We start from the raw sequence: 18,082 nt of genomic DNA, 5'->3' as shown, positions 1-18,082 counted from the left end.
GCCGTTTGCAGTGTGATAGGCACGCTGCGAACTGGCTGGTCTTGTTGCCTAGCTGAATGTCATTGTGCCATACCAATCCCAACTTGCAAGTGGTCTAGATGACAGTAAGAACAGCCATCCACAAATGCCATCGGCATGCCAAGACACACGTTCTCTTCGAAGTAGTGATGTTTCGAAGGCAATGGCGGAGCTACGTCACGTGGGGGTGGTGCGAAGTCAGTTTCATCGTCACCACAGTGTTGACACACCGCCAAAGCTTTTGCGTAGTTGACTACTACATTATGGCTCTGCAGTGTCATCAGCCAAGCCGCTATTCTGCTGTTGTGTACGGATTTGTTGGCTTTTCAGAGAAGTCACAGGCTGGTGACATGATTCTATGCTCAACGTTTGTCCGCCGACAGAACTGGTGAAGTGTTTGACCGCCCAGACTGTCGACACCAGTGCTTTTTCGCAGTCTGAGTACTTGTGTTCAGCAGGTTTGAGTGTTTTGCTAGGGTAAGCAACCACACGTTTGTCTTGGTCGTATTTCTGGTACAACCCAGCACTAAGGTATTGCTCTGAGAAACCAACTTCCAAAAATAACGTCTTGTCTTTGTTGGGGTATACCAGGCAGGGTGCCTCGCAAAGCAGGTTTTCAAGGAAGTCACAGACTCGTCATGAGTGCCATCCCAAATGAACGCAGTCTCTTTCTGAAGAAGATGGGTCAAAGGCGTTGACAAGTCAGCGTAGTTTCCGATTAATTGACGGGCGTAATTACATACTAACAAGAAACTGCGCACCTCATGAAGGTTTGTAGGTATTTTGATGTGGTGGACTGCTTGGATTCTGTTAGACTGTGGCAGGATGCCCTCAGCACCCACCAGAAGTCCAATGTAGTTTACCTTGGTCCTGCACCATTGTCCTTTCATGATTGCCAACTTCGCCCCAGGTGCCCCGAGTTGGGTGAGAACGTGGTCCATCTCGTTGAGGGGATGTGACAACGTCTCACTTCTCCTGAGAACGTCATCCACATAGATTATCATCTCCATGGAGGCTGCATCTGGCATTGCCTTGTGCACGAAGATGTTGAACTCTGAGGGGAAGTGTGCATACCCGAACGGGCAACGATTGAACGTGAAGAGTTTGTTTGAGAAAGAGAAAGACAACTTGTGTTGGTCATGAGGGTCGACTGTCATGGTCCAGAACTCATTTGCCACGTCAACGGTGGAGAAGTACTTGGTGTTTGCCACCTTTGGCAACTCTTGGTCGAGCTGTGTCATTGGCCGACTAGACAATGAAACCAGCTTGTTGAGTTGTCTATAGTCAATGGTAAGACACCATTTACCCGTTGGTTTCAAAACGGGCCACATGAGAGCGCTGTACTTACTGTTACATTCCCTGATTATCTGTTTAGCTAATAGGGAGTTGATAATCTCTTGTACCGCTGCGTACCCTACAAACGGAATTTTGTATAGTCTCACAAACGTAGGAGCTGCTCCAGGTGGCGTAGGAATACGCACCACATGAATACCCGTAACACCGCAATCCAGCGAGTCTGTCGACCTGTGTTTGTTAACCTGTTAGGGCTAGGGGGCAGTATTGACACGGCTGGATAAAAAACGTACCCGATTTAATCTGGTTACTACTCCTGCCCAGTAACTAGAATATGCATATAATTATTGGCTTTGGATAGAAAACACTCCAAAGTTTCTAAAACTGTTTGAATGGTGTCTGTGAGTATAACAGAACTCAAATGGCAGGTCAAAACCTGAGAAGATTCTGTACAGGAAGTACCCTGTCTGACCATTTCTTGGCCTTCTTTGCCATCTCTATCCATTACAAAGGATCTCTGCTGTTACGTGACACTTCCTACGGCTCACATGGGCTCTCAGAAGGCGGCAAAAAGCTGAATCGTGGCTTTGCAGGCTCTGGCTGAAAAAAAGTAGCGCGTTTGGGTAGTGGCTGGTTACAGTACTGTGAGACTCAGGCGCGTGCCCGCGTCGACCGAATGCTTTGTTTTCTTTCTTCTTTTTACCTAAACGGAGATTCCCGGTCGGAATATTATCGCTTTTTTACGAGAAAAATGGCATAAAAATGGATTTTAAACAGCGGTTGACATGCTTCGAAGTACGGTAATGGAATATTTAGAATTTTTTTGTCACGAATTGCGCCATGCTCGTGACCCTGATTTACCATTTCGGATAGTGTCTGGAACGCACGAACAAAACGCCGCTATTTGGATATAACGATGGATTATTTTGGACCAAACCAACATTTGTTATTGAAGTAGCAGTCCTGGGTGTGCATTCTGACGAAGACAACAAAGGTAATCAAACTTTTGTAATAGTAAATCTGACTTTGGTAAGGGCTAAACTTGGTGGGTGTCTAAATGGCTAGCCGTGATGGCTGGGCTATCTTCTGAGAATATTGCAAAATGTGCTTTCACCGAAAAGCTATTTTAAAATCGGACACCTCGATTGCACAAAGGAGTTCTGTATCTATAATTCTTAAAATAATGTTATGTTTTTTGTGAACGTTTATCGTGAGTAATTTAGTAAATTGTTAGTAAATTCCCCGGAAGTTTGCGGGGGGTATGCTAGTTCTGAACGTCACATGCTAATGTAAAAAGCTGTTTTTTGATATAAATATGAACTTGATTGAACAAAACATGCATGTATTGTATAACATAATGTCCTAGGTGTGTCATCTGATGAAGATCATCAAAGGTTAGTGCTGCATTTAGCTGTCTTCTGGGTTTTTGTGACATTATATGCTAGCTTGAAAAATGGGTGTCTGATTATTTCTGGCTGGGTACTCTGCTGACATAATCTAATGTTTTGCTTTCGTTGTAAAGCCTTTTTGAAATCGGACAGTGTGGTTAGATTAACGAGAGTCTTGTCTTTAAAATGCTGTAAAATAGTCATATGTTTGAGAAATTGAAGTTATAGCATTTCTAAGGTATTTGAAAATCGCGCCACGGGATTCAACTGGCTGTTGCGTAGGTGGGACGAATTCGTCCCGCCTAGCCCAGAGAGGTTAAACAATTCCCGCAACTGATGTTGTTCAGTGTGATTGACAAGTGCGTCAGCTTCCGACAGTAGCTGTAAGTACCTGTGCATGGAAACCAGCATATGGTTTGGCGATATCGTACAGGTTTTCATCAGGTGGTGACGGCATGTCAACGGTGGGGGAATCATCTGCAGTTACCTCACAAGAGTGTACCTCACATGCAGGAGGAGATCCGTTATCGTCATCCGTGACAATGTGGTATATCAACAGCTGGTTGTCAGAATCGACATCCAGCCTGAACGTCGATGTGTCGTCAAGTGGCAATATGGGAGTTATTGCGAATGCTTTTGACGGACAAATAAAAAGCGTTCCACCCTCGCAACATAGGTCTAGGGAGGACGGAAGAGGCCCAATCACCGGAACAACAAGTTCAAAATCATGGCAGGAGTAATCAATCAATGTTCCTAGCTGAGTGTGCTGAGGAATGGAAATATCTGCTTGAGTTAGATTCTGTACCAGGAGATAAGTGGAACCAGCGTTTAGTTCCAACAGCGGGTTACCATTGACAGTTAGCCCCAAGTTGAATAGTCGCGGAGAGGGTTGGAAGAACGCAGTGGTGCCCTCCATCTGGTAGCCGGGCACCAGGTTCAGTCTTACAGAGACCTCTGTGGTTCTTGCCAGAATCACCATGGCGGCTGGTGGCACCTTAATTAGGGAAGGCGGGCTCATAATAATGGCTGGAACGGATTAAATGAAATCAAACACATGATCTCCATGTGTTTGATACCATTCCATTCACTCCATTCCATCATTTTTAATTTTTATGAGCTGTCCTCCCCTCACCAGCCTCCTGTGATCTATACTAAGGGTACATAATAGTTGAGCTTTGATATAAATAGGCCCGCCAGTCTGTGAGACTTAGGCACCATCTGCTGTTTTTTTGGATGCATGTGTGTGTGTGTATGTATGTATGTCTCATGCTGGTGTGTGTATGTTCTCTTCCAGGTGGAGTGTCCTAGGTCAGAGTGTTTTGAGTCTCTGTCTGCCATGGAGCTGGCTGAACAGATCACACTACTGGACCACATCGTCTTCAGGAGTATCCCCTATGAGTGAGTCTGTCACCTCATATTCTAAAGTGATGATGTCATTTCTTGTGATGATCTCATATCAGTATGAGCTGTCTCTCTGTCAGGGAGTTCCTGGGGCAGGGCTGGATGAAGGTGGATAAGTCTGAGAGGACTCCCTACATCATGAAGACCAGCCAGCACTTCAATGATGTGAGTTTGTGTGTGTGTGTGTGTGTGTGTGTGTGTGTGTGTGTGTGTGTGTGTGTGTGTGTGTGTGTGTGTGTGTGTGTGTGTGTGTGTGTGTGTGTGTGTGTGTCTTTACTTTATTTGGAGGCCTCCCACTGGGCAAAAACTGGTTGAATCAACTTGGTTTCCACATCATTTCAACCAAAAAAAATCTATGTGATGACGTTAAATCAACTTGGAAAACTGATTGGACTTGCAAAAAGTCATCAAAGTAAGGGCAGTATTTCCCCCACCCCCCCAACTTTTAACTGAAATCCAATGACATGGTGACATTTTTTGGTGATTTCACGTTGAATTCAGGTTAGTTACATTTAACATTTACATTTAAGTCATTTAGCAGACGCTCTTATCCAGAGCGACTTACAAATTATATGGACAGACGGGTCAGCAGCAACCATCATTACTCAGCTAATATATTTCACAAACAATAGCAAGCAAAGATATACAGTAAGGCAGAGGGAATCTTACCATTGGGAGTTTCTTCTTCTTGGCTGCCTCAGTCACAGAGCCCTCTGGGAAGAGTTTGTCCAGGGCTGCCAAGGCAGCATAGGCCTTGGCCACCTTCTTATTGGAGCCAGTGCCTTGGAACTTCTGTTCGTCTATCTCCACCTGGAACAGGGGGAAAGACAGGTCAATACATAGTTGACAACTGAACCAAATGTAAATCAAAACTAGACGTTGAAATGACGTCTGTGCCCAGTGGGCTATACTTAAAGTGAGTGTGTCTCCTGTCTCTTTCTCTCCCTCTCTCTCTCTGTCTTTTCCCCTCTCCCCCTCCTCTAGATGAGTAACCTGGTGGCGTCTCAGATCATGAGCCATACTGACGTGGGCTCCAGGGCCAACTCTATCGAAAAATGGGTGGCTGTGGCCGACATCTGCCGCTGCCTCAACAACTACAATGGAGTCTTAGAGATCACCTCAGCTCTGAACCGCAGCGCCATCTACAGGTTGAAGAAGACATGGGGCAAAGTCTGCAAACAGGTGGGAAATGTTCTAATTCTTTACCCTTCTCCAGAGGTGTGCACTCAAATCACTCTCCCTTGCCCTTAGATCGCAATATCTACTAAGCTAACTGTCATGACGTATTATCGTTAACCTCTCTGGGCTAGGCGGGACGAATTCGTCCCACCTACGTAACAGCCAGTTGAAGCCTGTGGCGCGATTTTCAAAACCTTAACAATCCTATTACTTCAATTTCTCAAACATATGACTATTTTACAGCTATTTAATAACATAACAAAAATGACATTCATTTTCATATTCCATCTGTCATTGTTACCACCATTTTGGCTGATGAAATATAATGTCCCGAAGTCCATTTTTTGCATGTTACAGTTCTGAGGTAGATTCTCCATAAGGCACACACATTCCAGTCTGTCACATTAGAGACAAGGAAGGAGTTGGGCTGCTGCCTTATATAATTTAAGTGTTGTTATAACCCCCCCATCAATCCCTCTATACAGTTGAAGTTGGAAGTTTACATACATTTAGGTTAGAGTCATTAAAACTCATTTTTCAACCACTCCACAAATTTAACCTGTTAGGGCTAGGGGGCAGTATTTACACGGCCGGATAAAAAACGTACCCGATTTAATCTGGTTATTACTACTGCCCAGAAACTAGAATATGCAAATAATTATTGGCTTTGGATAGAAAACACCCTAAAGTTTCTAAAACTGTTTGAATGGTGTCTGTGAGTATAACAGAACTCATATGGCAGGCAAAAACCTGAGAAGATTCTGTACAGGAAGTACCCTCTCTGACCATTCCTTGGGCTTCTTGGCTCTGTTTATTGAAAATGTAGGATCTTTGCTGTAACGTGACACTTCCTACGGCTCCCATAGGCTCTCAGAACCCGGGAAAAAGCTGAATGATGTAATTCCAGCCGCTGGCTGAAAAACTTTAGCGCCTTTGGTTAAGTGGTATTTCAGAGGACCATCAGACTGACGCTCGTGCACGAGGGGATCCCATGTTTTTATTTTCTCTCTCTTTGAACGTAAACACGCTTTCCCGGTCGGAATATTATCGCTTTTTTACGAGAAAAATGCAATAAAAATGTATTTTAAACAGCGGTTGACATGCTTCGAAGTACGGTAATGGAATATCTGGAATTTTTTTGTCACGAAACGCGTCGTGCCCTTCTTTACACTTCTTTACACTTCGGATAGTGTCTTGAACGCACAAACAAAACAGAGGATATTTGGATATAACTATGGATTATTTTGAACCAAACCAACATTTGTTATTGAAGTAGAAGTCCTGGGAGTGCATTCTGACGAAGAACAGCAAAGGTAATAACATTTTTCTTATAGTAAATCTGACTTTGGTGAGGGCTAAACTTGGTGGGTGTCTAAATAGCTAGCCCTGTGATGCCGGGCTATCTACTTAGAATATTGCAAAATGTGTTTTCACCGAAAAGCTATTTTAAAATCGGACATAGCGAGTGCATAGAGGAGTTCTGTATCTATAATTCTTAAAATAATTGTTATGTTTTTTGTGAACGTTTATCGTGAGTAATTTAGTAAATTCACCGGAAGTTTGCTAGTTTGCTAGTATGCTAGTTCTGAACGTCACATGCTAATGTAAAAAGCTGTTTTTTGATATAAATATGAACTTGATTGAACAAAACATGCATGTATTGTATAACATAATGTCCGAGGTGTGTCATCTGATGAAGATCATCAAAGGTTAGTGCTGCATTTAGCTGTGGTTTTGGTTTATGTGACATTATATGCTAGCTTGAAAAATGGGTGTCTGATTATTTCTGGCTGGGTACTCTGCTGACATAATCTTCGTTGTAAAGCCTTTTTGAAATCGGACAGTGTGGTTAGATTAACGAGAGTCTTGTCTTTAAAATGGTGTAAAATAGTCATATGTTTGAGAAATTGAAGTTATAGCATTTCTAAGGTATTTGAATAACGCGCCACAGGATTCCACTGGCTGTTACGTAGGTGGGACGATTTCGTCCCACTGGCCCTAGAGAAGTTAACAAATGACAGTTTTGGCAAGTCGGTTAGGACATCCACTTTGTGCATGACAAAAGTAATTTTTCCAAACATTTTTCAGAGACAGATTATTTCACTTACTATTTATTACTCATTGTATCACAATTCCAGTGGGTCAGAAGTTTACATACACTAAGTTGACTGTGCCTTTAAACAGCTTGGAAAATCCCTGAAAATTATATAATCGCTTTATAAGCTTCTGATCATTTGATCACATTATTTGAGTCAATTGGAGGTGTACCTGTGGATGTATTTCAAGGTCTACCTTCAAACTCAGTGCCTCTTTGCTTGACATCATGGGAAAATCTAAAGAAATCAGTGAAGACCTCAGAAACAAAATTGTAGACCTCCACAAGTCTGGTTCATCATTTGGGGGCAATTTCCAAACGCCTGAAGGTAACATTAATCTGTACAAACAATAGTATGCAAGTATAAACACCATGGGACCACACAGCCGTCATACCGCTCAGGACAAAGATGTGTTCTGTCTCCTGGAGAATAACGTACTTTGGTGCGAAAAGTGCAAATCAACCCAGAACAAAAGCAAAGGACCTTGTGAAGATGATGGAGGAAACAGATACAAATGTGTCTATATCCACAGTAAAACAAGTCCTATATCAACACAACCTGAAAGGCCACTCAGCAAGGAAGAAGCCACTACTCCAAAACTGCCATATAAAAGCCAGACTAGAGTTTGAAACTACACATGGGGACAAAGATCGTACTTTTTGGAGAAATGTCCTCTGGTCTGATGAAACAAAAAAATAACTGTTTGGCCATAATGACCATCATTATGTTTGGAGGAAAAAGGGGGAGGCTTGCGAGCCGAAGAACACCATCCCAACCGTGAAGCACAGGGGTGGCAGCATCATGTTGTGGGGGTGCTTTGCTGCAGGAGGGACTGGTGCACTTCACAAAATAGATGGCATCATGAGGGGGGGAAATGATGTGCATATATGGAAGCAACATCTCAAGACATTAGTCAGGAAGCTTGGTGGCAAATGAGTCTTCCAAATGGACAATTAACCCAAGCATACTTCCAAAGTTGTGGCAAAATGGCTTAAGGACAACAAAGTCAAGGTAAAAAAAAAATGTTTTGTCACGATACGCGTCCGCACATCACCCTTCGTTACCCTTCGGATAGTGTCTTGAACGCACAAACAAAACGCCGCTATTTGGATATAACTATGGATTATTTGGAACCAAACCAACATTTGTTATTGAAGTAGAAGTCCTGGGAGTGCATTCTGACGAAGAACAGCAAAGGTAATCAAATTTTTCTTATAGTAAATCTGAGTTTGGTGAGTACCAAACTTGGTGGGTGTCAAAATAGCTAGCCTGTGATGGCTGGGCTATCTACTCAGAATATTGCAAAATGTGCTTTCACCGAAAAGCTATTTTAAAATCGCACACCGCGATTGCATAAAGGAGTTCTGTATCTATAATTCTTTAAATAATTGTTATGTTTTTTGTGAACGTTTATCGTGAGTAATTTAGTAAATTCTTAGTGAATTCACCGGAAGTGTTCGGTGGGAATGCTAGTTCTGAACGTCACATGCTAATGTAAAAAGCTGGTTTTTGATATAAATATGAACTTGATTGAACAAAACATGCATGTATTGTATAACATAATGTCCTAGGAGTGTCATCTGATGAAGATCATCAAAGGTTAGTGCTGCATTTAGCTGTGGTTTTGGTTTTTGTGACATTATATGCTAGCTTGAAAAATGGGTGTCTGATTATTTATGGCTGGGTACTCTCCTGACATAATCTAATGTTTTGCTTTCGTTGTAAAGCCTTTTTGAAATCAGACAGTGTGGTTAGATAAAGGAGAGTCTTGTCTTTAAAATGGTGTAAAATAGTCATATGTTTGAAAAATGGAAGTTTTCGGATTTTCGAGGAGTTTGTATTTCGCGCCACGCCCTATCATTGGATATTGGAGCGGTGTTCCGCTAGCAGAACGTCTAGATGTAAGAGGTTAATTAAAACATTGTTGTGTTTGGTTTTGACAGACTAAAGCCCTGATGGACAAGCTGCAGAAGACTGTGTCGTCTGAAGGGAGATTCAAAAACCTGAGGGAAACCCTGAAAAAGTGAGACACAAATCTTATTGGTGAAAACTTACATCAAGTCCTTTCTTTTCAGTGAGGAAGGTGTGGCCCAGAATATTTTGTTCCTAACTCTCTTCTTGTCTCCGTCCTACTTTTCTCTTCCCCAGTTGTAACCCTCCCAGTGTGCCCTACCTGGGTATGTACCTGACTGACCTAGCCTTTATCGAGGAAGGAACACCTAACTTCACTGAGGAGGGCTTGGTCAACTTCTCCAAGATGAGGATGGTAAACACACACACATGCAGGCACTCTGTATTTTCTCTCTGCATTGTTGGGAAGGTCCATGTATGTGACAAATAACATTTTATTTTATTTTACACACATTGCATACCAATGTGAAACCACTTTCATCCCATAGAATACAGCATGAACATGTTCAGTGAAGCTGCAGCACTGCTGTTTCCATTGATCTGCCATTTAATTCAGTTCTGAGATATGTGATGAAGAGCTGTGTTGAAAATGTTGTGTGTCCTAGATCTCCCACATCATCCGAGAGATCCGCCAGTTCCAGCAGACACCCTACAGGATAGAACACCAGCCTAAGGTACGCCTACTTACTTACTGGACACTTTTCATATTGCCAATGGCTATTTTCCTAGTCTGTTTTGCTTGTCTTCAGTGTGTACCCCTTCCCTCTCTCCAGGTGACTCAGTACCTGTTGGACAAGACTCTGATCATGGATGAGGATACTCTCTATGACCTCTCTCTTAAGATAGAGCCCCGACTACCGGCCTGAGGGACAGTCACTGCGAGCAACGGGACCCTGGCAACCCTGTCCCTCTATGTGGGCAACACGCCTGCATACCTGGGATAATGAACGACAAAGAGAGAGTAGATTATTGAAGAGACAGAGAAAACGAGAGAGAGAGTATTGAGAAGGAACGTAGGGAGAAAATCCTTGTTGTTTTTAGATGATGATGGGGGGATCTTTTGAATTTGTTTTCTGAGAGGAAGGGTAAACAGGAAGTGAGGTGTCATTGTGTGACCTCATCATCCCTCTCCCAAAGTGTGACATCATTGATGTGAAACATGGTTCTTCTGCCAGCAGATCAAATCAGAGTTGGTGGAGATTGAACAATCTTTGGGAAAATCTCAAATGGCACCCTGTTCCCCATGTAGGACTGCACTATTTAGGGAATAGGTTGCCATTGAGACACTTTTTTGTCTTTGAACATTTTTAAAAGGTGTATCATAAGGAGATGAAATGTAGCATGTATAGCTCTAAGAGTCTGGACTTGTGTATGTTACGCTGTGCTGCTTTACTGTGCCATGTCCTTGAGCTGAAGCACCCATGCTTTCACACCAAATGGTGATCACTTGACTTTGCATGATCCTAACTGGGGTTTTAGTGTTTATTTGGCCTTGGTCCTGACCCCTGCATGTTAACATGCTTCACTCTCTTTGGTCTCTGAAGACTACACAACCACTATGCATCCCCATCTACCAATCATAAATCACTTTATTAGGAGGGTCGGATGGAATCTATGGGTGTAGATTTTCGAACACACCTGCCGGAATTAACTCATACATTACTACTACTAAATATATTAAATGTAAGTGGTAAATAGAAAATCCTTTTAAGATTCAGTCTGACTGTGGTAATGAGAAACTAAGTGCTTCAAAATGAATTTAGATTTAGAAACTGGGCGGCAGGTTAGATTTAGCCAACTGGGTGGGAGGTAGCCTAGCGGTTAGTGCTTTGGGCCAGTAACTGAATTGTCGCTTGTTAGAATACCTTAGCCAACAATCTGTTGATGTTCCCTTGAGCAAGGCACTTAACCCTAATTTGCTCCAGGGCCGCCATTCTACTATGGCTGACCTTGTAAAACAACACATTTCACTGCACCGAACAGGTGTATGTGACAATAAAATAAAGAAATAATAAAGCTTCATTTGTAATAGTTTACCATTTATGTGTATCGTGTTGTTGAAATTGCTCTTCATAAATAATGAAATATTAATCTACAAACTGGTGACCGGTATCTGAAAGAATACAGTACAATCCGGTACAGTACAATCCGGTTTTAATGTCTAATATCTTGTAAGCTCTACCAATTCTGTAGTTTGTCCATTTGAATGATGAGAATTAGATGCTTCAAATGTGCCTTTATTATTGTTTTTTTCTATAGGTAGATTCTCAGTCCTCTATATGTTCTAACAACAATACCAATCAATTCAGATGAGCAAGTAATATTTCCCCCTCTTCAAATATTTTGCTGTCAAGTTAGCAAATTTCCATCTGTGGCATTCTTTGGTGAAGTTGTAGATCCCTAGTAATAATGTATCTGCTCATTCAGATGATATGGAATCATTGGGTAAATATCAATTGTTATTCCGTCATTCCTCAAATCCTCATCTCCTTCTCAAAGCACTTTGGAGCAAAATATCCTCCTCTCAGAAGGAGGCAAGGAGAAATGACAAGGATAGAATTACGTATACCTACATATAATTGAATAAGGATCTCTTTGGGATCAAGGATATACATTTGAGATTCAGGCATATAAAACTATTGTACTGCCATGGAGTGAGGGTGGTTAAAGAGAAGTGACTTGTTATGTCCCTCTAGTAGCCCAGACATTCCCATGCTTTATCTGACAACAACACTTGTAGCATGTTCAGCAGGGCCTGTTCACAACTTTACAATAACCACTCCTTATGCAGTTTGATGAGCATGTGGTCCTGTTGCAGTTTGCTCCTAATTGAAAAATTAAAACCCAGCTAACAAATGTTGGTTCCCAGAACAATGTGGGAAAGTAATTTTTCAAATAACCAAAAGAGAACCTCAAGGGAATGCTATGGGTACATTATGAGCTAGCTGGGAATCCTTTATTGTCCTCTCAAATAGAATTTTGTCTTCAGCTTCATTGGCTTTACATGGTCGCATGAGTGTTCTAGTCCAGTCATCTGTATGAGTCTGACAGTAGCTGTCAGCATGAAGCGATAGAGGTTGCTTTAGAGGTTACATACAGTTAATGCAGCTCTTGAGTTCCGATCATGGAATTCCGAACTCATCAGTACATCTTTACTTGGATTAAAACATATATATTTTACATTTTAGTCATTTAGCAGACGCTCCAGAGCGACTTACATTAGTGCATTCATCCCATACATTTTTTTCTCTCAATTTATTTAACTTAGATGTACATACATTTACATCTTTGTTAAAATGCATGTAATGCCTAAACATTTATAACAGAGATGCATGTACAAACATTTGCATCTTTGTTAAAATGCATGTAATGCCTGACAATTCCAGAAATGCATGACTATGACATCTAGCCTACAGGGTGGCCAAAGTGGTTCCTAATTCGGCATATGACATAATTTGTCCCTTCAGAGGATTTTTAAATTACTCTTTACGTATTGATCAATGGAGAATTTGCCACCAAGCCAAAACTTTGGCACTAGCTAGGTTTCAATCCAATTGGAAACAGATTTCCATGTGAATATTATAAAATCTACATGAAGAAAATATGTGCATTTTCCCACCAGCGGTGTGTTTCCTCCAAACAGACTTGTGGCGTATAAAAATCAGTGAATGATGACGTAGTGCACACAAAATGTACTTTTTCGCTTAAGTTTTCGTGTACCAAATAAAAATCTACAGTTCAACGTGTTTCCATTGCATTTTCAACTCTACCAATAGTTTCCTCACAAAAACTGTGTGCCTACTCTGGTCTTGGCACATGCACTCTAGCCAACATTTCGTAGATACAGTATGCTGTGTGGGTAGGCTAGTCTACATGATGAGATTATTATGGATAAGAGCGAGAATATTTTTATTTATGGATAAGAGCGAGAATATCTGTATTTATCAAACGGCAGTCAAGCATCGATCATCATGTCACCAGAATCAGACCCTCAATATTTATTGGAAAGGAACATCAAGATTACTGTCACCACCCTGTGAAGATCATCATAAATGATTTAATCTGTAGCCTAATAAACTGCATGCTTTTCCGAGTCATAGTGGGAGGACCACACACCAAGTTTACTTGACTCCAAGTTTACTTCAATATGATTGTTATTATATATCAATATTTGCGCATAAAGGCGGTTCCACTGCCATGTCACGCATAATTAATTTTACAGACACAAAAATATCCCACCAATTGAACCGAAGCTTCCTGTTTCCATCACCGCTGTCTTGATTTTTTTTTATACGGTATGACTATACTCGTATAAAAACTGTGGATGCGTATGTGGTTAGTGATATAATTTAAATTATGGTTAAAAAAAAAAACATTTGATTTCACCAAAATTGTCCATTATGTTATAAAGAGCACATGTTCAACTTCATAAAAAAAAATTATGACTATAGTCGTGCCTCTCTTCAGCTTGAAAAAAAATCGAATCACTACCTGACCGATAATGTAACATTTTTGTCCTAATTTTTGTAGTAATTTAAAGACCAAAACCATATTATTACAAGAACAGCTCAAATAAGCAAAGAGAAACGACAGTTCGTCATTACTTTAAGACATGAAGGTCAATCAATCCTGAAAATGTCAAGAACTTTGACTGTCACGTCTAGACACATTCACGGGTAGCCTCTGTCCAAATGCACAGCGGTGCACATTTTACTCAAGGTAAGGGGGTCAAAGGGCAGATGTTCTGCAATAGGGGGGAAGCGGGAGGGGGCGGGGGTGCACTGTGTAGCTTTGCTTATGTGATGAGAAAGTTGCAATTTACAATTTTTGCTTGATTAAATATCCTTGGAATTGTTCTGCTGTGATTTACATTTTTGTTCTTATGTTTTTTGGGGACTTCTAAGCCCATGTTTCTTATGTTGATTTTGTATCCCAAGCTCCTGTACAGTAAGCTATTTTGAACTTTATTCTTTAACCTCTTGGGGCTAGGTGGGACGCTAGCGTGCCACCCGTGGTGCACTCCATCAACAGCAGGTGCATTTCAAGAGCGGCAAATTTGAATCCAAATAAATGTCAAAATTCAAATTTTTCAAAAATACAACTATTTTACACCATTTGAAAGATAAACATCTCCTTAATCTAACCACGTTTTACGATTTCAAAAAGGTTTTACGGCGAAAGCATAAATTTAGAGTATGTTAGGACAGTACATTTACAAGAGTTGTGTGTAATGTTTTGTCAAGTCAAAGACAGGGTCACCAAAACCATAAAACCAGCTAAAATGATGCACTAACCTTTTACAATCTCCATCAGATGACACTCCTAGGACATTATGTTAGACAATGCATGCATTTTTAGTTCTATCAAGTTCATATTTATATCCAAAAACAGCGTTTTACTATGGCATTGATGTTGAGGAAATCGTTTCCCTCCAATAACCGGCAGTCAAGTCAGCGTAACAAATTAAATAATTAAAATTAGAAAACATTGGTAAAATATTATATTGTCATTTAAAGAATTATAGATTTACATCTCTTGAACGCAATCAACTTGCCAGATTTAAAAATAACCTTACTGGGAAATCACACTTTGCAATAATCTGAGCACTGCGCCCAGAAAAATACGCGTTGCGATACAGACTAGACGTCATGTTGGGGAGATCTAAAATCGAAAATACTATGTAAATAATCCATTACCTTTGATTCTCTTCATCAGATGTCACTTCCAGGTATCACAGGTCCATAACGAATGTAGTTTTGTTCAAAAAAGCTCATCATTTATGTCCAAAAATCTCCGTCTCGTTAGCACATGATGTAAGCCAGCCGGACTTCTCGTCATGAACGAGGGGAAAAAATATATTTCCGTTCGTTCAAACATGTCAAACGTTGTATAGCATAAATCATTAGGGCCTTTTTTAACCAGAACATGAATAATATTCAAGGTGGACGAATGCATACTCTTTTAGAACGTATTGGAACGAGGGTACCCAACATGAACTAGCGCGCCAGGTGTCTAATGGGACATCATCGTTCCATGGCTCTTGTTCGGTCAGATCTCCCTCCAGAAGACTCAAAACACTTTGTAAAGGCTGGTGACATCTAGTGGAAGCAATAGGAAGTGCCAAAATATTCCTAAACCCCTGTGTTTTTCAATGGGATAGGTTTAAAGTCAATACAACACATCAGGTATCCACTTCCTGTCAGAAAATGTCTCAGGGTTTTGCCTGCCAAATGAGTTCTGTTATACTCACAGACACCATTCAAACAGTTTTGGAAACTTTAGAGTGTTTTCTATCCATATATAATAAGTATATGCATATTCTAGTTACTGGGTAGGATTAGTAACCAGATTAAATCGGGTACATTTTTTTTATCCAGACGTGCAAATGCTGCCCCCTAGACCCAACAGGTTAAAGAAAAAAAAATTATATATATTTTACGAGAAAAAAAGATGTTGAATTTGAATGATTGGTTATTTTCTATATGTGGAGTGTTTACAGTGATGTATCACTGATATGATGAGCATTGTTTCCCTGCATACACAAAGTAGCTGCATGATGTGCATGTCTGTACTAGAACTCCATCTGCTTCTGTATGTGACTGTAGGGTGCTGTATTTTTTTATTTCATTACCATTATTGTATTAACAGCCTCTGTAGTCCTTTCAACTTTCAATAAATTCCCTGGTTTTTGGAAATCCCGGTTGGAGGATTCCCGGAATCAGGAGGGAGTAAACAGGAAATGCCTAAGCCTCCAACCAGGATTTTTGGAAAACCATGGAATTGAATGAAAGTTCCCAGAATTTTGTAACCAAAGTGTGAGGTGACGGGTGTTTGATACGTTTGCAATTCTCTCTTTGCATTGTCATTTGTTTGTATATATTTTTCCCTAGTAGCTGCAGGGAAAATAAAAATCAAGATGCCTTAGCTACATGTCTTGAGTTTTTACCTACTTACTTATAAGCACCAGTGGAACTGTTAACCATAGAATACCAAATACAGATCGCCTAAAGGTCACATGATTTGTGTTTGAGCGTATGCGTAGCGATATACACTCAGTGGCAAGTTTATTGGGTATACCACCCCATTTGCGAAAATAGATCTCTCCTACAAACAGTGAGTCATGTGGCCGTGGCTTGCTATATAGAACAGGAATACAGGCATTGAGGCATTCAGTTACTGTTGCAGGAGAAAATCTATGACATCATGGGGATTTTCCAGTATCTATATTGTTTTCGCAGAAGTAGAGAGCATAATCAATATGGGGTTAATCATTAGACATGTGTAAGCATAACGTAGGCTAGATCCATGTGAATGTTTAAAGCTGGACCAATATAGACATGTTAAACATGTAAAAAACAGAACGTAAGCAAAATCTATGTGAATGTGCTAAGCGGGAACAACATAGACTCGACCGTCTTCGGTGTACGTAATAAACTGGCCTTGAGTGTATATTTACAAATGTTCTTCATTGATTAGTATGAGAAAATATTTGGAATGCTCAAATGTCTTTACCTTGTTGTGGTATGGTGATTCAGAATGGACCCCGATTCCAATAGTGTGTGATTGAAACCTGCAATTCTGGGCATTCCTGCATGTGGGCATTCCCTCACTCTAGCATCCCATTGGTTCCTGCATGAACACCCCCCTCGAGTATGGCGTCTTCATGCTTGTGTGGCTGCTTATGAATAATGTAAACATTTTAACAATGACACTTAACCTCTCAAGGGTATGTGGGACAAAATCGTCCCACTTACTCAACAGCCAGTGGAATCCCGTGGCGCGTTATTCAAATACCTTAGAAATGCTATTACTTCAATTTCTCAAACATATGACTATTTTACACCATTTTAAAGACAAGACTCTCGTTAATCTAACCACACTGTCTGATTTCAAAAAGGCTTTACAACGAAAGCAAAACATTAGATTATGTCAGCAGAGTACCCAGCCAGAAATAATCAGACACCCATTTTTCAAGCTAGCATATAATGTCACATAAACCAAAACCACAGCTAAATGCAGCACTAACCTTTGATGATCTTCATCAGATGACAATCCTAGGACATTATGTTATACAATACATGCATGTTTTGTTCAATCAAGTTCATATTTATATAAAAAAACAGCTTTTTACATTAGCATGTGACGTTCAGAACTAGCATACCCACCGCAAACTTCCGGTGAATTTACTAAATTACTCACGATAAACGTTCACAAAAAACATAACAATTATTTTAAGAATTATAGATACAGAACTCCTTTATGCAATCGCTTTGTCCAATTTTAAAATAGCTTTTCGGCAAAAGCACATTTTGCAATATTCTGAGTAGATAGCCCAGCCATCACGGGCTAGCTATTTAGACACCCACCAAGTTTGGCCCTCACCAAACTCCGATTTACTATTAGAAAAATTTGATTACCTTTGCTGTTCTTCGTCAGAATGCACTCCCAGGACTTCCACTTCAATAACAAATGTTGGTTTGGTTCAAAATAATCCATAGTTATGTTCAAATATCCTCTGTTTTGTTCGTGCGTTCAAGACAGTATCCGAAGGGTGACGAAGGGTGACGCGCCCGATGCGTTTCGTGACAAAACAATTTGAAATATTTCATTACCGTACTTCGAAGCATGTCAACCGCTGTTTAAAATTAATTTTTATGCGATTTTTCTCGTAAAAAAACGATAATATTCCGACCGGGACACCCTGTTTTAGTTCAAAGATGAAAAAATAAAAACATGGTGTCGCCTCGTGCACGAGCCTCAGTCTCATTGTTCTCTGATAGACCATTATCCAAATGC

At 40.6% G+C, this 18,082-nt stretch overlaps 1 protein-coding gene across 1 annotated transcript in view; it reads left to right on the top strand.

Moving 5' to 3' along the window:
• LOC106584882 (ras-specific guanine nucleotide-releasing factor 2) overlaps positions 1-14,346 on the top strand; it is a 139,942-nt gene extending 125,596 nt beyond the window's left edge. Inside the window, exons 23-29 of the mRNA XM_082968785.1 lie at positions 3,994-4,097; positions 4,181-4,265; positions 5,085-5,282; positions 9,319-9,398; positions 9,524-9,641; positions 9,892-9,960; positions 10,060-14,346. Of these exons, the coding sequence (XP_082824911.1) occupies positions 3,994-4,097; positions 4,181-4,265; positions 5,085-5,282; positions 9,319-9,398; positions 9,524-9,641; positions 9,892-9,960; positions 10,060-10,152 (747 nt within the window). The 3' untranslated portion in view covers positions 10,153-14,346. The remainder of the gene's footprint in view (positions 1-3,993; positions 4,098-4,180; positions 4,266-5,084; positions 5,283-9,318; positions 9,399-9,523; positions 9,642-9,891; positions 9,961-10,059) is intronic.
• The last annotated feature ends 3,736 nt before the right edge of the window (positions 14,347-18,082 follow it).

Source organism: Salmo salar, chromosome 24 (assembly GCF_965601325.2).
Source record: "Salmo salar chromosome 24, fSalSal1, whole genome shotgun sequence".
In the NCBI taxonomy this organism is placed as follows: Eukaryota; Metazoa; Chordata; class Actinopteri; order Salmoniformes; family Salmonidae; genus Salmo; species Salmo salar.
Note: the sequence above shows the minus strand (reverse complement) of the source record. Positions and strands in the feature narration are given on the sequence as shown.